Here is a 24,387-nt window from a genome sequence, read left to right as displayed (position 1 = left end):
CTAAAATATTCTCTAAAAATCTTTGTTTGTGTTCTGCAGAAGAAAGAAAGTCATAAACATCTAGGATGGCATGAGGGTGAGTAAATGATGCAACGTTTAATAATATACTGTCATAAAATTTTAATTTGATCAGAAATATTATGCTGTCATCAGCTTCTTTATAATCTTGATTTAGAAATCCAGACAACCCTGTTGCAAAGAGCAGCATAACTGGTCTTCAGCATGTGTTGTGTTTTAGATGCTGGTGTGCTGGATTCCCTACCAGGCTTTATAACTAGCTTAAAGCTGAAGTATGTAATTTTCTGCACCACTAGTGCCACCAAACGAAATTGCAAAAATAAAAAAAATTAAAAACAATTTTCTGAATACGCCCCTGGTCTGCCAGTGGCAACACAAATAGATAGTCCTACCTCCAACTCATGCCTTTTGTTGAGTAACGTTGTTGGGGTGGGTCTAAGCAAGTCGCTCAAAACAAAGTAATTTTCAAAGCTCCATAGAAAGACAGTGCTTACAATTTCCAAGAAAATTAACCTATGAATGGCTTACTTATATCTGTTTACATCAGCTTTAAACAGCTAAAATTATATTTTGGTCAACCAACTTCATCTGAAAGACCATGCTGGTCAGCCAGCTTTATCAGCAGAATTTTTTTCTGGTCCAGCAGTTATGCCAATCCCAGACCAGCACTAACCAGCATGGAAATTCATGTTGGTGTTAGCAGGTCTTTTCAGCAGGGAAACATTTCATGCTTGGTCCATATCATACCTACCTTCAGCATAGAAACACTTGAATTATGATTGGCAGCTCCCTCAATCACTCATTAGCTAACCATACAGTGCAGATTAACTCCAGTCATTGCGCATGCATCTGCCTTGTAACCCTCTAACAGACTTTGATCTGCTGCTCTGGTTTGCTGTTCTTGGTTTCCACTTTTCTCTGTCTATCTCTCTGCCTTGGATCAAGGCAAGGTCATGATGGGGCCTCCAAGTCTGGCTTCTGCTTGTAGTGTGTGGCAATGATCATATTTGTGTTGGCTTTCTGAAAATTACTGCCATCCTGTGTTCTCACAGGCCAATGAGAAAGAGGATAATCGCATGAAAAATGTCCCTGTGCCAGTATATTGCCGCCCTCTGGTGGAGAAAGACCCCAACAGGAAGGTAATGGATGAACACATTCATGACTTTAGTAACACAAGATTTCTGGTTTTGTTTTTTTATGGTTATGAATTTTGCTTTTTGCACAGTTGTGGTGTGCAGCTGGTGTGGATCTTACTGGTTGGAACACCAATCCGGAGACTGCTGGTGTGAAGCCATCCAATGGCTCTGATCCATTGACAGTAGAGGATGGAGGAGACAACAAGGGTGAGCAGAGCTCTCCAGAGAAAAAGAAGGTAAACAGCTACAATAACAACACAAAGGCAAAGTAAATTTTTTTTTTTTACATTTTCAAATTAATCAGTATACATAAATATTAAACAGAAATAATTTAGAGTATGTATGCACACAACTAGACTGTGAAGTTATTTCAAGCAGTGTAATTAATGTAGAAGAAATCATCATGGTAACTGTTGTAACCTCTGTACCCTGATGGAGGGAACAAGACTTTGTGTCGAATGTAGTGACACAAGGGGTCTTTCTTGAGTTCCTCGCGTACTTCTGAACTTGAGAAAAGGCCAATGAGAAATTGGCAGACAGAATTTGCATGTCCCACCCCCGGACATACGGGTATAAAGGGAAGCGTATATGAGACCGACTCCGTTCGCTGCACGGCACTCATATCCTGGGCAACCTCAACACGACAGCGGACGCAACAGGTTTCGCCCAGCGGAGAGTGTAGGCTCCAACCCCAGGTGGTCCAGCTGATTTGGGGCCGGTTCGGCATGGCACAGGTAGATCTCTTTGCCTCCCAAGACAATTCCCACTGCCCGCTCTGGAACTCCCTGACAGAGGCCCCACTTGGGACAGACGCGCTGCACACAGCTGGCCCCGGGGGCTGCGCAAGTATGCATTTCCCCCAGTGAGCCTTCTTGCACTGGTCCTTCTTTAAGTGCCTTGGCAGTAGGAGAGCCATGGCATGCAGGGCTGAGGTGGCATGTCCGGTGGGGCTGTAGGCTTTCGAGGTCAGCGACAACGTCATCCTACAGGCCTTGGAGGAGAGTACCGGGTGATCCCGCCAGGTGGCGGCGTTCTCGGGGCACAAGTGGATCGCAACCGCTCTGTCCACCTGGGGGACCTCTGTGTACCCGTGTGCCACCCCACCGTCAAGGGTATTGAGAATGGACGAGCGAGGTGGCCGGTTCCAGGCAGTAAAATGTGCCCTCCACGACCTCGTCAACTCGTCATGCACTTCTGGGAAGAAAGGTACCGGGGTGGGGCTTGGCTGGGAGCGGCGCCCTGACCCGAGGTACCAATCAAGCCGTGAAGGCTGTGGGGAGTATGGAGGGTTCCAGTCTAAGCCCACACATCTGCGCGTCGGCCTCAGACTGAGCGGGATGACCCGAAGGTGGCAGCCCAGTCCAGTTCTCTGCGTCAGACGCCTGAACGCTCTCCGATGCAGTGCAATGTCATCATCCTATTCCGGGGGCTCAAGGGAGAACGCGGGCTGGCCGTGAGGCGAGCCGCCCTCACCTCGAGCCCGGACGGAAGCAAGCGAGTGTGCCGGGGGCTGGTGGTTCGTGGGGATTTACCCAGCGAAACAGAGCCTGCTGCCATCCCCAAATCGCCTCCATCGCCAGCCAGGTCGTCCTCAATCCCGTGGGAAGCAGCGACGTGGGGGGGCAGCTAAAGTGGCATTTACTGTAAGAAATGAAAGCCGCGACCGCAACGCTGCCATGGTCATGTTCTCGCAGTGACTACATGAACCATCCACAAACGCTGCCTCATTGTGATCGCTACCCAGGCACACAAGGCACCGTCTATGACCGTCAGTATTTGTGAGATATTGACCGCATCCAAGAAATACACAGAGGCAGAAAGGCATCTTTAAAAAGACGTTTCCTGAAAAGTGTGAGTGGAAATAAAACTCTTTTAGAGGAAAAAACTCTTTTAGGAGAGAACACTCTTTCAGATAGAAGCGCTGTCGAAGCGCCAAGGGGCGTGGACTGCACAGCGTGCAGAGAGGGAGAAAGCCGCTGGTAATGCGCTGTAGATCCAACAGCAGTGATTAGCCAACAGAGGTGAGTGGAACAGTAGTGAATTTCAGCAGACAGATGCACGCCCGCTTCCCTTTATATCCGTATGTCCAGGGGCGGACATGCAAATTCTGTCTGCCAATTTCTCATTGGCCTTTTCTCAACTTTAGAGGTATGCGAGGCTCTCAGGAAAGACCCCTTGTGTCACTACATTCGACACAATGTCTTTCGACACAAAGCTCTTTTTCAATTTTGTCATATGCACATGTAGTTCTTTCTTCAAAATTTCCATCAATTTTTATGAGTCCTTGTAGAGATGTTACACGGCTTAGAGCCACATTTGCTTTCCCAGAGACAACAGCTTTTACCACTGTTAAACAAAACTTAACAGTATCTTTAAAGGAAGTTAACGTCTTACAGAACCGCATTTGTCATTTGCACATCAACAAATTATTTTATCAGCACAACGATTTGAGTGATTTTCTTAGTAGTAGGACTTAGTATAATATTGCACTTGTGTTTCACATGTTACTGGCTACACTCCCCCATCTTTTTCTCAGCAAAAATGCCCAAAGGGAGTTTTGAGCACCGTGATTACACAGTGTGCTTAAATTGCATCCAAACATTAATATGTTCCCCTCTTCCAGCCTAAGGAGCTGCATGAGATGGACTCCATGAACAGCCGTGTATGGATTCTGACCAGCACTCATTCAGCCAGTAATGTGGTCATCATTGATGCAAACCAGCCCTGCTCACTGGTCGACCAGTTTAATGTGTGCAATGCCCATGTGCTCTGCATCTCCAGTGTACCAGGTCAGTGTAACATTAGATGAAGTGGCTTTGGTAAAAAGGAGTCTGCACTGGACCTAAATATGGATAGATATAACATGAATACAAATCAACAATGAAGAACGTTGCCACAAATGCTATGGGTTTTAAGTGCAATTTTCTGATGGAGGATTCCTGAATCTGGCACCTTGTTGATTCCATATACATATAGAAAATGACACTGTTGCAGACTTATGAATGTTGCATTATTGCCAATTGCAGTGACAGTGCATATGTGTGTCTGTGTCTTTGTAGCGGCCAGTGAGAATGATTATCCAGCAGGTGAGATCTTTTTGGATCAGCAGGGTGGTGATGGAGCATCAGAGGAGAAGGGTGGAGTGGAGGGAATGTTGGCTGGGATCACAATTGTGGGCTGTGCCACTAACTGCAGTGTAGTACGCAGCAACTGTTCATCTCGCACTGATACACCCGTGCAGGACCGAAGTCAAGGTAAAAATACGGATCTGTGCAGAGGTGTGTATGGTTCTTGAAAATCTCATGCTTAACTGTGAAGATGAAAATATGAAACATTGAGACTACACATTCACTGCACTCTTTAATCTATATTTTTGTTCAAGTTATCTTTCATTACATGTATAATGCATTAAATATGAAATGCTACTAGATTTGATACTGAATGGATTGGTGAGGGGTTTTATGCAGTTCAGTTTTTGTGTGTGTGGATAGCTCCTACAGCTCCAGTTTGCAGAAGCTTGGCAGTTTCACAGTCAGCGGAGGAAGCGACAGAAGCCATTGAGGTGTCAGAGGAGGCAGAGCAAAGTGAAAATGCAGACAATGCCCTCGGATCTTTCACAGAACATGTCTTTACTGACAACACACACAGGTACCTCACTCCAGTGTTATTATAGTTTTGTTTTTTTATTTAGTTTTTAGATTTAATTTGTCATTACAATTTAGTTTAGTTTTCCTTAGTTTTCACAGTTTGTTAGTTTTAGTTTAGTTTTTGTTCGTTTTTATTTTGGTTTTAGTATTTTTGTATGGCTGCCAAAGTTAAGCGTTTACTGGTTTAATTTAAAAAGTCTAACATCATTATTTTTCTCTGGCACTCTTGTGTTATGTCTCTCTAGTTCAGACATGGGCAACATACGGCCCGCGGGCCAGTTCATGCCCTCCACATTGTTTAATATGGCCCACGGCTCATTTATTGTAAAAGTTTTTTTTTTTTCATTGGATATTCCCAGTATTGAATGTTTCTTCATTTTTGCTTTTGAATAAGGTAGAAGACATCCTAAGCTTTCGACAAAGGTATAATGTCAGGTTAAGTGTCATTTGGATCATAATTCAATGTCAAGAAAATAAAAATGTCCAAAATTGTCCCACTTTGCCCATATTCACCATATTATGTCAAAAACTCACTTTTATCTTAGTTTAGTTAGTTTTGGAGGAATGAAAATGTATTTGAGTTTAGTTTCAGTTTTTTTTTTCAATAATCTCAGTTTTTATATTTATTTTAGTTAACGAAAAACATTTTGGTTAGTTTTCGTTTTAGTTTTCATTACCTTTATAACACTGCCTCACAACTCTTTATATAAAACCATGGAAAACTGATATAAATGTACTGTTGAGTTCCTGTTTTACTTATTTAATTTATTTGATACTGGTTTATTAACAAGCCCATTCATTGGTTGAAAAATAAGTCCAATATGCTGCCTTCAAGTCATCATGTGAGAGGTCGGTGTTTGTAGTTACATTTGTGTTTATATTTTTAGACCTAAACTGTCCAAGTTTGTTGGCTATTTTATTGGCCCTCAGTAATGCATGCTGTACAGTACATATTAGAATTACTCAGCATTTAGTTTTGTAAGTGATCTTTGAATATGTTATTTTCATCCACTTGGTGGACTTATGCAAAAATAAAGGTAGTTAAAAATGCATGGACCACATCGCATTTGAGGTGTAAATGCTAATCCGTCCTGAATACATCCCGAACAGCAGCGAAGAGCAACCCCTCACCCTGTTCTAAGACAAGAGTTTAAACAATGTAGTTTACGAGTGACGTTAAATGGAAATAACTGTCGGATCAGAACATTTTAAAAAGTGGATTCATACACAATCACAAGAACTTCACAGATCTTCATTGAATCTGATATCTACATGCAGGGACACAGATGAGAAGCACACACATCTGAAGCTCAGGTTTAAACAGGTTATTCACTAAAATAATGGATTATTCTGCTCAAAATGTTGCATTGGTGCTTAGATTGATTTTTAGCTGCATCTGGGTGAAGCATTGTCGTTTTTACACACCTTCTGTCTTTTATTACTTTTTGCAGTTTATTATCATGCAGTAGCACAGTGAAGGATAGTGATTAATGTATGTCATCATGAAATTCTCAACACTCCCCTTGGCATCCAAACACAACTGGACACAGGAGATGCATTTAAGCAACCAGGTGTAAACAGCGATGTGTCATACCAGGTGTAAATAGGGTCAGTGTCTATTGTGCTGTTTTTGTTACATTATATATGATAATATAAATGCAGATGGGCAGTTTTCTTCATACTGAATGCTTTCAGTAGTGCATTGAACTTAAAGGTCAAGTGACACACCTAGGTTTCTCTCGGAAAACGCAGCTTAGTCTGGTCATGTAAACACATAAGTGGTGTTCTGATGGGTGTTTGAAGAGTGTGCGTTTGTGGAACAGACAGGGATAACAAACTACATAAGATGGAGCCCAACAACAAGCCCACACAGTGGAAAGAATTCAACATTTCTGGGAGTACAGTGAGAAAATCACACTATAACATTATAAACTATACCTATTTATACACACCAATGTAAAGTAGCGACTGTCCCTCGTGCTCCTGTATACGTGATTGTACATTGGGGAAATCACAGAGTTTTACCTAAGAGGGAAACCCCACTATTGCAGTGCAATTCTGCTGCAGATCTTGATTGAAAGTAAGGAAAAAAACACAGCAACAACTCTGGAATATCTGGAAATAAAGTGAAGCAATGGAGAATAAAATAGCAAAGTCTTCCTCATATCCCATGTTTGTTATTTACACATGCGTCTCGTGGAAAATGACGTTGCTGTGGAGAAAGCTGCTTGCCGACCAAATGTATACAGGACTAAAGAGTACACCTCTTATACAGTGGATATAAACTGGAACACTTTTTTTCTCGCAATAAGCCGCTTTCTGGTGTCCATGTAAACATAGTCAATGTTGCTGTGTCCGTCTGGTTGGTGCAACATTTTCAAAGTGCCACAGAGCTACTGTGTTTGCAAATTTTTGAGAAATCAGCCTATGAATGGCTTACTTATAGTTGTCTATCCACTTTAAGCTGGGATAGGGGAAACTATTTTAACAAAAACAAAAAATACACTTCACCTTTAAATGTTCTACTCTGTTTTGATGTGTGCTCTGTGTTATTGTGAAACATCAGTGAAGCAGGTGTCCCGAAGGAACAAGTGACATCAGCGCCTACAGACTCAGGGGAGGCAGGAAATGACCGTGCAGGAACAAGTGCTGCTCCTACCATGTGGCTGGGAGCCCAGAATGGCTGGTAGGAATCATCTCTCACTCTCTTTCTCTCTCTCTCTCTCAATTATAATTTTTTTTCAATTTAATTTGGCTTTATTGGCATTACAAATTGGAGTATAGTATTGCCAAAGCATTTTAAGGTTATGTACATTCAGAATGTTTTAAATACAATAATAAAACAACAAAAAGTAGTAATGAGAAGGAAAACATTTACATCCTAAGAATGAATATAGATATATATAAAAAAGACACACAAAATATACAGAAAATGAATTGTATTCAGTGAATTAGCTATGTCTAACAAAGTGAATGACAGACACATATATAGCAACTAGTGCAGCTGTGCAGTCATCCTCTCCAAGAATATAGGGAATTTTTTCTGTATCACTGAGTTTAAGGAATGATGGATTCAGTTAACGTTCTCTCTCCCTCTACCTCTTTTAGACATGTGTTCACACACATACAAAAAGCATCCCATTTTCACATCCCATTATAAAGTCATATTTTCTTGACACCAATACTGTGACACCGAGCACTCACATATACAAAATAAATTGAAAACACTCATGTCATGTCTCTGTAAACTCTCTCAACAGGCTTTATGTCCATTCTGCAGTGGCAAACTGGAAGAAATGCCTCCATTCCATCAAACTCAAAGACTCTATACTGAGTTTGGTGTAAGTAGAATCAGAGTGATATACTTTGATAGTTGTTAATAATTAATAAATTAATAAAATGTATACACTGCATATAGTTTCAGTGCAGGTTTACAAAGAATAATGCTTTACAAACCCCCGTGTTCATCGCTGTGTCTTTCAGGCATGTGAAAGGGAGGGTTCTTGTTGCATTAGCTGATGGCACTCTTGCAATTTTCCATAGAGCTGAAGGTTTGCCACATCTCACTTGAAAATCATTACAACTGAACTGTAATTTATTGGGGTTTTGGGTGTAAATGTTATTAGGATGACAGATGTTATTACAATAGGATGACACATATGGAATCACACAATTTTGAGCTTTCTCTTTGTGTATGAAATCTACACACAGATGGACAATGGGACCTATCAAACTATCATCTAATGGATCTGGGTCGACCCCACCACTCCATTCGATGTATGGCTGTGGTGCATGACAAAGTGTGGTGTGGTAACAAGAACAAGATCTATGTCATCCAGCCTAAGAGCATGCAGATCGAGGTGAGACCATTATTAAATGTGCTGTCCCAGGTCAGGCTAATATCTATTTGTTTCCTCATTACAACCATTATGTGAAGAAAGTAAAAACTGATACTAAGTAACTAAGTAACAAAAAACATGTGAATATGCCAGTGATTTATTTCGTTCTACCATTCTTTGGCCTGTTTTCTCTCTTTTCTATATTTGCTCAGCAAATTTCCATTTGTCAGCCTTTCTCTTGCCCTTGGGACTTCAATTTGTCTCTGTGTTTCTCTCTCTGCTTATAGAAATCATTTGACGCTCACCCACGCAAGGAAAGCCAGGTGAGGCAGCTTGCATGGATTGGTGATGGCGTCTGGGTTTCAATTCGTTTGGATTCAACACTCCGCTTGTACCACGCACTCACACACCAACATCTACAAGACGTGGACATTGAGCCTTATGTCAGCAAGATGCTAGGTAACACTCCTCCCTCTGACCTCAACAATAGTGTCTCATCTAAAACTGAAAATATACTTTGTCAGGCGCAAACGCTGAGTGACGCGTGATGCAAATTTAGTCATAAGCAGAGTGCATCTCTGAATGCGCAGAATGCCCATGCACCAACATTATTTGCACTAGCGTTCACAAACCGAAGTACTCATTGGGCTTAAGATTAGAGTAACATCCAGCATATAACAGCAGTATAAACATTTTACATATCTGTTGCCTTGTCTATGATTGACAGGTACAGGAAAGCTGGGGTTTTCATTTGTCAGGATAACCGCCCTGCTGATTGGAGGAAACCGGTTGTGGGTGGGAACTGGAAATGGTGTCATCATCTCTATTCCTCTGACTGAAAGTAAGTCTTATGTGTGTGTTATATGCGCGCACACACACACCTAGAAGTAAAGTATTTCGGAGAAATAACTTAGACAAGAATAAACTAAAATGAAACAAGAATGTACAGATTTGTTGGCAAACTTCAACAGGATAGTTCACACAAAAATAAAAACTCTGTAATTTACCAAAGATCTAAGGAAAAATAGCAGTTTGATTTACCAAATGTACAAGGTTTTTGGCATCGTGCCTTGATAAAAGAGTTTTGCAAAAAATGCAAATGTCTTAAAGGGATAGTTCATAAAAAATTTTAATTGATCATTTACTCGCTGCTGAAAGATTTACTTTATACAATGACTCCTTACAGATGAAACATATCAGAATCTATTTTAAAATGTACCACTTTCCAATACATCAAAAGATGGATTGAGGCAGCTCCACAGATGAAGTGTTAAACCCCAGATATCCACTGACCCTAGAACCACCACTGTCGTGAATCCAGATCATGAACCGCTAGGTTACCACAACCTTCCATAACCCTTTTAACTTCCCAACAACCTGTGTGTCCCCCTTTTCACATCGCTTTCTTTACTTCTCTATTTCTTATTGTCTATTGTATCATAACCGTCTTTCGTCTTCCGTCTCATGCTCTCTTGTCCTGCCCTGTTCCCCTCCCCGCTTCCTCCTTACTTTAGCCGTAGTGCTTCATCGAGGTCAGCTCCTCGGACTGAGGGGTAAGTTTGGAGTGGTACAACTGTAATTGTTATATCACGTCACGCTTTATTTGGGTAATATATTTGCTTCTTTCTCTTTCATTTATGCCATCATTCAAACTTTTTTTTTCAGTGGGTTTAGCATGGTTTTGTCAGGGTTGAATTATCTCTTTTAGCATTACTGTCTTCATTGTGTTTATTTGAAATGTTGTCATAAATGCCATTATGTTCTTGTTTTATGTTGTATCTGTATGAATAGCTGTGGATTTGTAATAGTCTTGCATGCTGTGAGGTCTTTATCACAAAGAATCATGTTTGTTTTTCTCTGCTGCACCTGGCAGATGTATTCCTGGCAGTGAGTTTCTGTGATTGGTTATTTCAGTGTCATATTGTTTTTTTCTATATGTTTGCAGCCAATAAGGTGTCACCCACGTCGTCAGGGGGCGTGATCCATGTATATGCAGATGATAGTATCTCTGAAAAGAGTAGCTTCATACCATACTGCTCTATGGCTCAGGCTCAGCTCTGTTTCCATGGACACCGAGATGCAGTCAAGTTCTTCGTGTCAGTGCCAGGTTTGTGTTTAAGTTTTCAAAGTTTTATAAGGGGGGTAATAAATTATAACAAATATAATATAATTTTAATGTGGTAATATGACGAGAAATCAGATTGTCCTTTTTCTTTTGAGATAAGAGTTCTGTAAAATACTGTGTAAATATACAGTAACTTTTTAAATACTTTCGCTACCTGAAGTATTCATATTCGAGGAGTATTTAAGAGATTGTTCCCCTAAAAATTTACATTTACTCACCCTCATGTTATTTTAAACCTGTATGATTTTCTCATGTGGAACACAAAATGAGATGTTAGTCAGAGTCTCGTGGCACCATGCAAGGGTCGGATGTGTGAACGTCGAGCTCTGTGCTCTTTGCTAGTTTTTAATAATTTTTGTATCATAAACTGGAGAGATTCGATACACCCTGATCCATAAATGTTCTATGAAGACAATATGTCAAATAATTCAAAATCCTCGGGCTCTGGAGATGTGTAAAAATCTTGGTCTTACAGATATTTTGAGATTTTTTTAACCCATCTGTTAGGGACTATAAATTTTTTTCATCAGCCATAAGATTTATTCTAGTATAGATTTTTTTTTTATATCGAAGTCCCTCATTTCATCTGTTGTTGATTGCTCAATTGGAAACATATTAGTCTCAGACCAAGCCTTGGTGAGTTTAGAAGAGTTGCCACATATGGAGAAAAATAATTAATATAGTTCTTTAATGTTTCCCTTTTGCAAAATCCTGAATTTCAACAAATGCTAAAGGCTGAAATCAATGTCTATTTGGAGACCAAATGGTCCTCTGTATCCTCTCTGGGCGTGGCTTGGGTGGCACTTAAGCTGGTTCTTAGGTGTCGGATCATACAGTTTCCCTCATTCATCAAAATATCCAAAGCAAAAGAACTCGTGGATTTGGAAGGGAATATTAAAAGTGCCGAGGCAGAGCTGAAGCTCTGAATGTCTTCTGATGGCCTCAGAGGCTGAGCTGTTTTGGCTATTTAGGGTTTTGGGGGGACTCTCAGGGAGGGGATGGGGAGAGAGAAGTGTAGTTTAATTATGTATGTTGGTTTTATATATATATATATATATATATATTTATTTGTGTGTATTATTATTATTATATGTTTGTTGGGGGTTAGGGCGGGGTTGACGATTGGGGAGGGATATTTGTGGGGGTTAAATGTTAAATGTTGATTTGATGTTTATGTGTTGTGTCTTTCTCTGCTGTGTATTTTTGAATCAATTAAAATCATTAATTTCAATAAAAAGGAGATGTTAGTTAGTATGTTACCCTGAGTCACCATTCACTTTCATTGCATATTTTTAGTCAGTGGTGATTAAGGCTAACATTCTGCTTAAAATCTTTTGTGTTTCACTGAAGTAAGTCATATGTGTTTGGTATGAGGGTGATTAAAGAGTGACAAGATTTTTCTAACCTTTTAAAGGCAAACTTTATGTTTTGGTGCATTAAATAACTTTTCTAACATTATAAGTGAACCAAGGGAAGAATTTGATTATAAAAAAAGTATGATTCCACGTCTAGTTCTGTTTACTCCACATACAGTATCTCATCCTTTATTTCAGGAAATGTGTTGGCCACCTTGAATGGTAGTGTGCTGGACAGCCCATCAGAGTCGCAGGGGTCCTCGGTAGCCCCAGCAGACACAGAGGCACAGAGCCTTCTGAACGTGCTGGTGCTGAGTGGAGGGGAGGGTTATATCGACTTCCGAATTGGTTAGAAGCGCTCACATTTCTCTCTCTCATACACCTGAACTGATCTTCCATACATTTACTCATGCTCTCACTTTCATAGGTGATGGCGAGGATGAAGAGGCAGAGGAAGCCGAGGGTGAAGCCCCACAGATGAAGTCAGCATTGTCTAAAGCAGAGAAGAGTCATATCATTGTGTGGCAGGTGTCTTATGGGCCAGAGTGACTCATACAGACACCTGCCCCCTACCGCTCAATAACGCACCCAAAGACAGAGTATGAAACCTGATCTCTTTCTGTATCTATGCCCCAAATTCTGTACCTATGCTATGTAACTACCACAGCCTTGTAACTACCCCTTTAAAAGTCCTATATTGACCCCTTTAGTCTGTATTTTCCTACCCTAAATTCGAACTTCCTGAACGATCCTTCATTTCACGTCGTAACTTCCCCTCCCTCCCTACAAAAAGACAAACCACCTGCATCTTGTGATTGAATGGCAATTTCAAATTAAATACATGTAAACATCTTAAACCAGTACCAAACTACCATCCTGAAAGAACTACCCAGTTTTAGACAAATACCTGAAGACCCTTACCTTTACGTTCCTCAGCACACAGCTCACTGAATGGAGACAGGAACTCATTGCATAGAGTTTCAGAGGAGCAGTTAGCTGAATGGAACAATTTCAACAAAAATGTCTTAATTTGTCCATGAGGCTTTGTGTAGATGGCCAATACCACCTGGCTCTGTGTGTAGCCACAGGATAAAAGAGGTATGCAAACAGAATGTAAATAATGGAGTTCAGTATGCACTGAAGAGAGAAAGCGAAAAAATAATGAATAATTGAGAGGATAATCAAATAATGTGGAGGTCAGAATCTTCCACAACCCAAAGGAGTGTTTTCAATGCATACTAAGTATATATGTAAAAGAACATAGTAATGGATTAGATACATTTAGATAAATGGATTCAAGAACAATATCACCAATTGCAGCAGGTCATTTTTCAATCTCAGTGAGATGTGTGCTGATTGGATCTGACAACCTCCCCTTTGGGATTAACCACGAGGTTGAGGCCTTTGATTGGCTGCAGGTTTGACAGTCACCCTGTATGTAAAATCATCATTCTGTGTTCTCTGTGTGGTTAAGTATTAAGTAATAAACATGTTTATGTGCTAAAGTATTCTGTGTTAGTGAAACAATTCACAATCCTTGAATTTGGGATTTTCTTTTAAGGTAGAGCAATACTATATTATATATATAGAGAGAGAGAGAGAGAGAGAAACAAAAACAAGGACAAATGTACATTGAAATTATTTATTTGTAATGTAAGGTGCACTTTGGTCATATGAATTCCAACCAGATTAAGATAAGACATTATTGTGATATTCAGATCAGTTTTTCAGAGCCTACTGGCACTTTATCATTCACTATTGCTTTTCATTTGAGTAACGATAAAGAAATGTATTTATTACTAAGTCCATCAAGATGACAAGAAACATTCAAAGGTTTGATGTAAAAATGTAAACAATGTCTTTCAAGTGGGTGTAAACACTTCAAGTAAAATGTTGAGAATTTCATAGTGCATTCAGGATCCCATAAGGGCAAGGTTTACCAACCTACCAAAGAGAGTGCAAAATTACTAGTAATTAAGTAAACGAATATCTAATTAAAAATGTTTGCAAAGAAAAATTCACAAATATTCATTACAGCATGAGAAAGAGAGAATCAAAAGAAAACATTCAAGATAGCTTGATCAATAAATGTATACAGGAAATTCAGGGAATCCAGGAAAACGGCTATTAACTTGTCAACATTAATTAATAACAGCTCTCATACTGATGAAGCTGTTCATTTTTTTTGGTCACTTAATGGTCAAGCAGAGCAAGAGTTTTTAGGAGCATGTATCAAACTGCTAGGGTTATGTTCAGCTGCAAAAGCTGTTTGATGATGTGTGAACACAAGATGGCTTTCAAGCATAGATCCAGTGCTGACTGCACTCATCCCAGCAGAGCAATTCATGTTGCTTGAACCACAGCGAGATCTCTCTCTGAGCACTTTCAACTGAATCACTGCCATGGATGACATTCCTGCACAACAACAAAATGTTTCAATTGAACAAGTGTTTAGAGGTAAACCGATTTTACCAATATCTAAGGTATTGGAAAAGGCTGATAACCAATGATAAAACATTTTCTTAAACTTTTTTTACTATGACAGACACAGGCTACAAGAGGCCAAAATTAATAAAATCCCAAATGCAGTTTATTGTGGAATCAGAAAAAAATTATAAGATTTGGTGCATAATGCAGGACTTAACTATACATAAGCCCGAAGTACACTGGGAACTCATTTTAAAATGAAAGAGACATAGCTTCTTAACAATGCTCTAGATTTTATATTTATGGAAATTAAGCTTTTCATAGTCTATACATTCACTAGATAAAGTGGTTTGTATGTATATATATATATATATATATATATATATATATATATATATATATATATATATATTATTAAATATATTTATATTTCACCAGATGAGAATAAGGTTTATTATTATTATTCGCAAAAAATGAAGTTTGAGACAATGTTCTGACAGCACGTTTCCATGGTCGCATTTTTCTTTGCATGCTCTTGTTTCAATTTAGAACACTTGATTAGCAAATAAAAATAACAAAATATTTTTATGCTAATTTCAATGCATATAAATGAATATTGTCAATAATGAAAGATTTAGAGACAGAAAATCCCCACGAGGTGTCGATATTAATTTAAGGATTAATACAATTAAAAACTATTTTATTTCATTATTATTTTGGGAGGATCAGTAGGCTACACATCCAAAACAAGCTGAGAACTGTCGCTCAATTACTTTATAGTTGTTTAATCAGTAAACAAAGACAGTGCTAAACTGTCAACTTCACATTGGGCCTATTAGAAGCACTAAAAACAACCGTTATTCAAATAATAATAAAAAGTTATACACAGAAGCAAGCAACGACCATGTCTAATTTGTTACAAGGCTCAACAGCTGCAAAAACACGCATTCATTTAAAAATTAAGTACATTTATTTTTACGCAAGATGAGTTACACCATAAACAGCTATAATTTAAATTTTTCATGATTGGTTAATTGTGACAGCTGCAATTGTAATCTTGTTTATTTTTTTCTATTAATTGTGCAACCCTTCAATCAACATTAAGCTGTATCAATACAATGGATAAATAATTAATCCAACACAACAAAATTGTGCTTACCAAACTATTAACTCACAACCACATAAGCAATGTGCAATAAGCAAAGAATACAATTTCTTCAGTGGTGCATACACAATGGATGTTTCTTATCATTATCTATATTTATTACACAGCTTTTAGGAATGCTCAATTTTGTTTGGTCAATTGCAGCATTCTGCGGTCAAACATTTTGGTGTAACGATAGCTTAAAAAATGTTTTGACCATTGTCCCTGAAAGCCATTTTCATATCAATTTATTTATCAGTTTGTAAGCTCTGCTTTACTTTGGGGTCTCGATCACCCTGTCTGGGTTTATTTTGCGATAATGACCGGCAGACTGCAGAAATACATGTAAGGGATGACATACAAACATAGCTTTAAACACACACACACACACCAACCTGCCCACTTCCACGCAGTAATCTCCTCTGATAGTCCCAGGGAGAGAGTCTGCTGGGTTTGTCTCTCCAAGCATCTTTCTGGAGGTCTTCACCACATCCAGCCCCTGCCATACCTAATAAAACACGCAAAGGCAAACACACAAGTATTGGACTGCATGGCATGCAACTACAAGCCTATAGATGTTAACATCACATTCACATCAGCATAAATGCAGAGCTCTAGCCATTTTTTTTGGCCATTACAGAGTAAATGTTGTCAATGTGTGACCCTTTACCATAGCAACGGCAGGTCCAGAGCTCATGTATTTGACCAAGCCACTGAAGAAAGGTTTCTCCCTCAGGTCCCAGTAGTGCTGTCTGAGCTGCTCCTCAGATGCCTATACACAAATAAATAAATAAATAAAATGGAGTAAACAAACATATGCGTTAAGTCACCAAACAACACTATTCCCATTGTTTTCAAGGAATTGTGTATGTTCTCTGCCTGAGACTAAAGGAAAAGGTGTCTTACTAGCCACTGACATATTCTGTGTAAATATCTGTAATTCCGTCAGTGTACTAGTACACAGAGAGTTTGTTTTTTGTCACCTGCAGAAGCTTCATGCCAACAAGTTTGAAGCCTTTGCGTTCAAAGCGGCAGATGATCTCGCCCACCAGCCTGCGCTGAACACCGTCCGGCTTCACTGCAATGAACGTGCGTTCATTCACACCAGTCCATCCTGGAATAAACATGAAACTGCGCTTTACATGTTTGTTCATAAAGGTAGTTTTGCACACACCAATTAATAAGCAAAAAAACACTGATCTAACTGGTACAACTTATCGAGTGGTATACAGGGCCATACCTAATGGGGTGAAAAGGGGTAACGATTCTAGGGGACAACGGGTCCAATGGGCCCCATAACAATTTTTAAACTGTTTTTTATGAAAGGGGCCCAGACCAATATAAACCCTGGGGGCCCTGTTTGTATGTAAATTATATTTAAAAAAATAAATAATAAAATATTGCATTACAAATACTTGGTATCATTTGTTACACTTTTTACAAAAAAAGAAAAAAGAATCATAAACAGATAAACGCTAATAAAAGATTAAGACAAAAATGCCCTTTACTATCCAATTAATACCGAAGCAATAAACCTCTTAGTCCACATATCATCTGTTTAGGTTACAAAAAATAACCGGCGCTAAATGAGAATGATTTTTTAAGCGTTTAATATTTATTATTTGGTATTCGGATTATAATTTCCCCATAAATCATATAATATTGCTGTAATCTCTGTCGGTTCGAGGTCCCTTCGCGTTGGTGTCCATGTAAACGATTAAAGGGTTCCGTCGAAAGAGCTGCTGTCATTCTGCACACCAGATCAGATCATCCGCGCGTTCTTTTGGTCGGACAGTGACCATTTTGAATCCAGACCATAATTATTATGAGCGCAACCGTCTCGCGCAGCCCAGCACACCAACTGGCCAATCACGGGTGAGCATGACGTAGGCAAACGTTCAAGAGCCAATCACAGGAACGCAAACGGCACCGTTAATACGTTAGCAAACGAACATGAAAATAATGCAATTTATTCATTCATTGACGTTGAGAACAACAACAAATGCCTACTCGTAAACATAATCGTTGGTCGATTAAGACCCAAGACATTTATTGGCGGTAACCTCCAATGAACCTAGTAAGACAAATAACGTAAACGGCCAAGTTTTGTATAAAGCTTTGGATAAAAGCGTCTGCCAAATGAATAAATGTAAATGTATTAGTGTCGCGACTTCGTTCGCTTTGGTCCTAAAGGTGATACCGCAAAGCATGGCCATTATCTGCGTTGCATGTCTAGCGCAGTGACTCATGGATTATATGGATATTCAGCCTTGCAAACAATTACTCACTAGATTTTTGTTTGGACCTGCCGACAATAGAAATGTTTCAGTCAGTTCATTGCTTTAATGCAAATTAGCAAAAACACAACTATAACGACGTTTACGGTGCTACTTACCGGTCTTGAAAACGTTCGCAAATATCGTTAAGAGAAGTATTATCATCTTGAACTGCAAGGAGCCGAAGAGATTTCGGGAGAGAGAGAGGGATGAGAAGCGTGCTCGCGCTGATAAGTGTCGCTAGGTGACATGCGCGTGCGTGTTTCATACCCATACTGCATGTGCCAAGCATATAGGAAAAAGCATGTGCGCACTAGCACAAATGATATTCTCTATTTGGGTGAATCTTACGAAAAAACTGTCCAGTTCACATTTCAACACTTTTTTTTTTATTTTGCATAAAAACATTTTGCTTATTTTTTTGGATCATAAAGACCTCCTACTCTATTACAGTAAAATGCAATTAAAATAATTATTGGTTGGGCCAAATAGTAAACATTTATTTATCAAAAACCAACTAAAAACCTGTTGATAAGACTTTTAGGGCTTTTTTTTCCGTGAGTGCGCAAAGTGCAACGACCATGTGCTACATCTTATCCAATTTTCCTGAGAGCACTAATTCGAAGCACAATTTCCATGCCAGCACAAAGCACAATGGGGCATGGGTGGGAGTATTTGGCCCATCTATGGGTGTATGTGCACAAACTGTGGGTGTATTTTATATTAATGAAGCTGCACAAAACGCAATTTCTATTTTCCAGAAGAATAGGTCATTGCACCAAGACGTTTGAGGACTATGTCAGTATTCGGTTCCACCAGCAGGTGACAATAAAGTTCATGTCCAAACTCTGAAAATATAGTGGAACATCAAATAATGTCCCTGACATACATTAAAAGCCATTGTGTTAAACTATCTATAGGCTATTGTTAATTTTTCAATTATTATTTTTATTGTTTATATTCACAATTGTACTTATCTGATTTGTATTGGTGTTTTCCCACATTGTTGTAGAGTGATTTTAAACAGTTAAAGCACAAAAGAATGCAAACCCATATTTATATTCTTGTAATTCATTACATAAGTCCATTTACACTACCAACTTCTTATGAATGTGCTGTCTTTGTTTATATCGCTGGTGCTTGGCAGAGAATGGACTATAATAGGACGCAGATGCTGCAATAACAGAGAAGAACCGCTCAGTTTAATTGCACTTGTCCCAGCCCATTAACACATTTTGCAAGAAATTTCACCAAAGTCACTTGGGCCTAGACATAGTACATGCTTGCAAGAAAATACCAAAACTTCATGGCCATGCCCATTGACTTTGCGATAATGACTTAAAGCATAGCGCTGTGCTTAGCGCTCTTAAAATAGGGCCATTAAGAGCCATTTTTAATAAAAACTCAAACTGATTCTAGACTCTCCTAATAACCATGTTAGAACAAAATCAGTTCAGCCATTTTTTTTAATCACAGATATTCAATTGTTACAGAGCATGCAAATAACATTATACATTTAACTCACATAATGTAAATAATATTACACAGATTTTTTCTCTTTCTTGACCAAGTCGAAATAAAAACAGTCTTTCCACAGAGTCCTTTCGGTTTATTCACCTGTCCAAATGTGCTACAAGAGCCTCCTATGAGATCTTCTCCCCCTCATTAGCCTCAAAATTTGGAAAACAAGACAATATCTCACAAAATATGCCATTAAATACAAACCAATTATTATTGTGAGCAAGAGTGTCCTAAAAATAGGGAACAGATGGGAGGGCTCCCATCACGACCACTAAAACAGATCTCACATCTCTTCCCCATGATCTTTCCCCTTGAACTGAACCTTAGCATCAGACAGGTGTACCCTCCTGTTTCTTTTTCTCTTCCTGACTCCTGAAATACTCATTACTGAGCAGCACATCCCGCTTCAATGGAAGAGAGAGCTCTGGAATAGTGCTCACATCCAAACCCAGCTGTTTTGCTTGCTGGGCCAGGATCATAGCACGCAGGAGGGGCGGGTATTTTGCATAACGGACAGGGGGTTCAGGGACGGGTTCGCAGCATTTAAAGGCCTCTTCCTCATGTTTGGGCACCAGACGCCAGTCATGATACATCACCTTATCCACCTCGCGTTCTGTGGTCTCCTCTTTACCTGAACGATATACATCCATACAACGTGTCACAGTTTGATACATTTATTTATTAACCTGTTTATTTTTGTAAATTTACAAGTAGAGTAAAATTTATCTGAGACAGACATCATACATTTGCAGTCACTCAGATGTGACTGAAAATAACAGAAGTGAACCATTGTAAAATACTAGGTCCTGAATATTTGCTCAAGTTCTACAGTGAACTGTTCTGCTTTTCCATGAACAGTACTGTCACAGCTCCTCCACTAGAGGTCAGTATATAAAAGTATGACTTAAAAAAGGTTTCTCACCTCTAAATGTTAGAAAGCCCCATGCTTTCCCATGATCCATGTTCTAAAAGAGGAAAATACCGGAGTCTGAGCTTGCACATAGTCTTACAACATTTACACAAATTATTATTATGTTATGGAGTAAATTACCATAATCTGATGATGTAAAAGACAAACACACACACAGAGAATTTACCTCTGCTGTATAATCAACCTTGACTTTTGTTATTTTCCAATAGCATGGCTCTGTATGCTCATCCATCCATGACTTGCGTGTGAAGAGCCGACCCACGCCAAACATGCGCATGCCAGCTAGTAATGTAAAGAGCCGTGTTTCTCTTCTCACATCTTGCCAAGCCAGCACTGGCAGCTTTTTACCACTGAAGGGACGCGTCATTGTGTCATAGTCCAATGCATAGCGTTGAGAATCATGTGGCCGATTCTTCAGCTCCCGGTAGGCCCGGATTTTCCGTGCCATCTCGGCTATGAGCCGCAGACGCTTTTTCTTTACCATGTTGCCTGAATGACAGGTGAAAAAAAATAAGATAATGATGCAAATGTGCAAACCAGGGCTCAACATTAAGCATGGTGCAATGGATCACGGTGTTGAAACTAGTTGATGGGAATTCTGCAGATTTAAACTTGTCTCAACAAAGTGAAGTTTGGTAGAAACTGCTAGCTCTTGTTATAGTCTTGGAAGCATTAGTATAAATGGGAAGAAAATTACAAACCAATTAGTAATGTTTTGCATCATATAATATTGGTTTCTAGAACACATACACTCACTGGGCACTTCATTAGGAACACTATACTAATTCCAGTTAGGGCCTAGGTTTGCTTTAAATAAACAGCTTCAATTCTTAGTGGCATGGATTTCACAAGATGTTGGAAACGTTATTTTGAGATTCTGGTCCATGTTGACATGATTGCATAACACAATTTCTGCAGATTTGTCAGCTGCATATTCACGCTGCGAATATCCTGTTCTACCACATCCTAAAGGTGTTCAGTTCCGGTGACTGTGAAGGCCACTGAAGAACAGTGAACTCATTGTCAGGTTCATGAAGCCAGTTTGAGATGACTTCTGCTTTGTGATATGGTGCATTATCAGGTTGGAAGTAGGCATTAGAAGATGGGTAAATTGTGGCCATGAAGGGATGCACATGGTCAGCAACAATCCTCAAATACGCTGTGGCATTCAAGCCATGATCAATTGGTATTAACACATTCCCCACACCATTACACCACAGTCACAAGACCGGGTTGCGTTTCACAAAAGCATCGCAACCTTAAGTTGATCGTAGAGACCATTGACAAGTCTTAAAACATTTTAACACTCAATTACTTTTCTAACAAATGTATTCATCTTCCAGCCATCAATGAGAATCATAAATAAAAATAGTTGATCATACTCATTTAAGTTCATGTAAATCCTGGCAATTATTAGAAGTCGACCGATATATCGCAGAGGCTAATACATCGGCTGATATTCTGACTTTAATTATCGGCATTGGCCGCTAAATTTTCCTGTTTGGTGGATTTGTTTCTTAAGGGCGCCAAAAATCGCATGCTTGCACGTGAAGCAACTGAGACATGTAAATGACAAGTCATGGTTCGCTTTGTTGTTACGTGCCATCGTGTTAGTACAATAATAGGCCGGTGTGCAACACAGTGTCATTTAAAAGTCTGCATATCAGAGCTGTGGCAGACACGTTTGAGCTCATAATGTCATCCCTAATTCAATTAATACTTTAAATATTTATACATTGTATCATATCAAACTTTCAAAAAAACATTATGTTTAATGTTTCAGAAAAAAATTACAATTCTTGCCTGCTCATCTGAAATGCCTGTCTGCTATTCTCACCATGAAAAACTACTGATCATTTCTATGGATGCCTTTAACATCTTCACTGACTCCACATATGACACTTGTGACACATTTCATGTTTTCTAAATCCATATAAAAGTTATCTGTGGGTTAAAGACCTACAGACTGAAATTGCACATTGTCAGCCACAGACTGTCTTGAGTGTTTTATTCCTGCAGGGGGCGCTTGACGCTCTGAAAACCAAATCCTCCATTCATCTGGATTTAGTTATTTTTTTATAAAAACTTATACTCAAAATAATTCATACCCATCTGCATTATCTATAAAAATCCTCATCCAGTAATAATAAACAACTGGGAATTCATGCATCCTGGCCAGCGCGGAGAAAAAAATAACAGATACCACATGAATCCGCCAACTAGTTGGGCGATACCAACTCGTTCAATGGAGGGGGACTTTTTGTGCAATTGCAAGGTATCTCTAGCGTTGATTAAACTATATAAACAAAGACAGATGCATGATTGGGGGAATCACCCCTTCACAGCACTGGGGGGCATTTGTCCCCCATCTCTACGCCAGTGTTCCTAATATATTTCATCACGTGAAAATATATTAAACAGATATCAGAAGAAACTGATATCTACCATTTAAACTACAATATTATTTTAGATTTGCTTTATGTTTTTTTACAAAATTAAAGTTTTGATTGAAAATGAGTAAATATAATGCTAAATAGGAGTTTATTAAAAAAAAAAAATTTGCAATTGAATGTGCATATTATTTACTATATTAAATTGTGCGATGTATCGGCCACCCTGCTTTCTGGAAATCGGCATCAGCCATTAAAAAAAACCATATCGGTCGATCACTAAATATTAGTAGAGGACAGAACTGCAGAGAAGTTGTTGCTGATTACATCCTCTGATGACAAAAGCGTTGACAGGTCAAAGTTGATACTCTGGCAACATGCTTATTTTAAATGTAAGGAAAAATAAACTAACAAAAAATTATCTAAACAAGCACTTAGCACCACTGATCAGATAGACAGCTGCGTAGAATTGCGTTTACATGCCTCACATGTTACAAAGCGTTATATCATAACGTGTGATATAGTATTGGTGGGCGTCAAACGCCACAGATAAAGACACCATTAACGAATAACTGTGGTAATAATAAATAAATAAATAATGCGACCACATCTCAACCTATTTTCTGTCAAAAACGGTTATTTCTTACCAATCTGCTTGACTTGACCTCCACAAGTACGTCACGCCTGCTTTAGTCCGTCTGGAAACTCGGGACGTGGGCAACACACATGAGTGTCATCAGTTCCGCTTACAGGGACAAACTATAGATGGGACTGTTTCTAAACAATTAACCTTATGTGAAGGTTTAGTACTCTGTTTTGTTTAGATTATTAATACCATCATTTCAAGGAATATCTCAGATGACGCTCACTGAAGTGATCAAATGACCACAGCTTCTTTACTTTAATGTTTACTTTAATGTTTTTTTATCGATTTATAGAATTATATATATATATATATTAGTACGTCGGCCCACCTGGGAAATGCCTAGTATGACAGATTGCCTGTCCAGCCCTGCCACTGTGTAATGAGGCTATTTAATGCTTCATTTACCTCATAGTCTTGCCTGTGTTAATTCACCAAACCTATTTTTTTATGACTATCTGAGCATCCAGGCAGAAGAATGAGGGAGTTCGAATCTAGATATGTGCTTAAAATGACTACGCCCAGATAATATTATGTTGTAGGCCATTTCAGCACATTTCCTGTGACTACTGCATGTGTCATTTAAAACAGGTTTATAAAATAAAATACAAATAAAAAATGATTCATGCATGTTAAACTCAAATTGGCAAATTTTTACAATATTGTTTCATTGCATGAGTTAGTAGTTTGCAATAATGACAAAGAAAATATAAAAAACTAAAATTTTATATTGACACTGTAGTGTAAAATTCTAATCAAACCGACCAAGAAAATGACCTCAAATTACCAATCAACGTGTTAAATGACATGTGAGTTGTGTAGAAACACCAGTATAACAACGACGTTTGAAAGCCCTTGTTTAATTTCTGAGTCTATGGGGCCATCTACAGGTAAAACAACGTGACTTGCCCACTCAACTGAACATCGTGGAGCCT

General features: G+C 38.9%; 3 protein-coding genes across 12 annotated transcripts in view; 1 reads left to right on the top strand and 2 right to left on the bottom strand.

Annotated features, from left to right (window-relative positions):
• The window catches only part of LOC127647647 (C-Jun-amino-terminal kinase-interacting protein 3-like), a 53,790-nt gene extending 40,123 nt beyond the window's left edge, over nt 1-13,667 (top strand). For 2 of the 10 annotated variants that reach the window (XM_052132024.1, XM_052132026.1), the window contains 15 exons: nt 1,071-1,157; nt 1,244-1,390; nt 3,778-3,943; nt 4,214-4,408; nt 4,646-4,802; nt 7,368-7,487; nt 8,062-8,142; nt 8,285-8,352; nt 8,513-8,661; nt 8,928-9,099; nt 9,368-9,481; nt 10,155-10,193; nt 10,586-10,747; nt 12,319-12,468; nt 12,548-13,664. In XM_052132024.1, the coding sequence (XP_051987984.1) occupies nt 1,071-1,157; nt 1,244-1,390; nt 3,778-3,943; nt 4,214-4,408; nt 4,646-4,802; nt 7,368-7,487; nt 8,062-8,142; nt 8,285-8,352; nt 8,513-8,661; nt 8,928-9,099; nt 9,368-9,481; nt 10,155-10,193; nt 10,586-10,747; nt 12,319-12,468; nt 12,548-12,669 (1,929 nt within the window). In that variant the 3' untranslated portion in view covers nt 12,670-13,664. Of the gene's footprint in view, nt 1-1,070; nt 1,158-1,243; nt 1,391-3,777; nt 3,944-4,213; nt 4,409-4,645; nt 4,803-7,367; nt 7,488-8,061; nt 8,143-8,284; nt 8,353-8,512; nt 8,662-8,927; nt 9,100-9,367; nt 9,482-10,154; nt 10,194-10,585; nt 10,748-12,318; nt 12,469-12,547 lie in introns of all 10 variants that reach the window. The other 8 variants (XM_052132030.1, XM_052132022.1, XM_052132029.1 and 5 more) reach the window with 6 other exon arrangements.
• Nucleotides 13,668-13,748: 81 nt separating this feature from the next.
• On the bottom strand, nt 13,749-18,193 carry nme3 (NME/NM23 nucleoside diphosphate kinase 3). The gene is made up of 5 exons (XM_052132032.1): nt 18,087-18,193; nt 16,675-16,805; nt 16,362-16,463; nt 16,087-16,199; nt 13,749-14,535 (listed from the first exon to the last, which is right to left on the bottom strand). Exons 1-5 carry the CDS (start codon nt 18,130-18,132, stop codon nt 14,418-14,420), a joined length of 510 nt encoding a protein of 169 aa, XP_051987992.1. The 5' UTR covers nt 18,133-18,193; the 3' UTR covers nt 13,749-14,417.
• A 977-nt stretch (nt 18,194-19,170) lies between these two features.
• Nucleotides 19,171-23,546, bottom strand: mrps34 (mitochondrial ribosomal protein S34). Its single transcript, XM_052132424.1, has 4 exons — nt 23,457-23,546; nt 20,586-20,908; nt 20,411-20,453; nt 19,171-20,119 (listed from the first exon to the last, which is right to left on the bottom strand). Exons 2-4 carry the CDS (start codon nt 20,901-20,903, stop codon nt 19,818-19,820), a joined length of 663 nt encoding a protein of 220 aa, XP_051988384.1. The 5' UTR covers nt 20,904-20,908; nt 23,457-23,546; the 3' UTR covers nt 19,171-19,817.
• Nucleotides 23,547-24,387: the final 841 nt, after the last annotated feature.

The sequence above is a fragment of the Xyrauchen texanus genome, chromosome 8 (assembly GCF_025860055.1).
Source record: "Xyrauchen texanus isolate HMW12.3.18 chromosome 8, RBS_HiC_50CHRs, whole genome shotgun sequence".
Lineage (NCBI taxonomy): Eukaryota > Metazoa > Chordata > Actinopteri > Cypriniformes > Catostomidae > Xyrauchen > Xyrauchen texanus.
This window is presented reverse-complemented; position numbering and strand designations above follow the sequence as displayed.

What these genes read in the sequence shown, in the direction of transcription:
- nme3 (XM_052132032.1), bottom strand. Translation starts at nt 18,132, where the DNA reads ATGATAATACTTCTCTTAACGATATTTGCGAACGTTTTCAAGACCG. An exon ending in TGCGAACGTTTTCAAGACCG is followed by an intron (nt 16,806 to 18,086) that starts GTAAGTAGCACC and finishes TGTTTATTCCAG; the next exon opens with GATGGACTGGTGTGAATGAA. An exon ending in TACTGCGTGGAAGTGGGCAG is followed by an intron (nt 14,536 to 16,086) that starts GTTGGTGTGTGT and finishes GTTGTTGTGCAG; the next exon opens with GAATGTCATCCATGGCAGTG.
- mrps34 (XM_052132424.1), bottom strand. Translation starts at nt 20,903, where the DNA reads ATGGTAAAGAAAAAGCGTCTGCGGCTCATAGCCGAGATGGCACGGAAA. An exon ending in AGGTTGATTATACAGCAGAG is followed by an intron (nt 20,454 to 20,585) that starts GTAAATTCTCTG and finishes TTCCTCTTTTAG; the next exon opens with AACATGGATCATGGGAAAGC. An exon ending in GGGCTTTCTAACATTTAGAG is followed by an intron (nt 20,120 to 20,410) that starts GTGAGAAACCTT and finishes TATATCGTTCAG; the next exon opens with GTAAAGAGGAGACCACAGAA.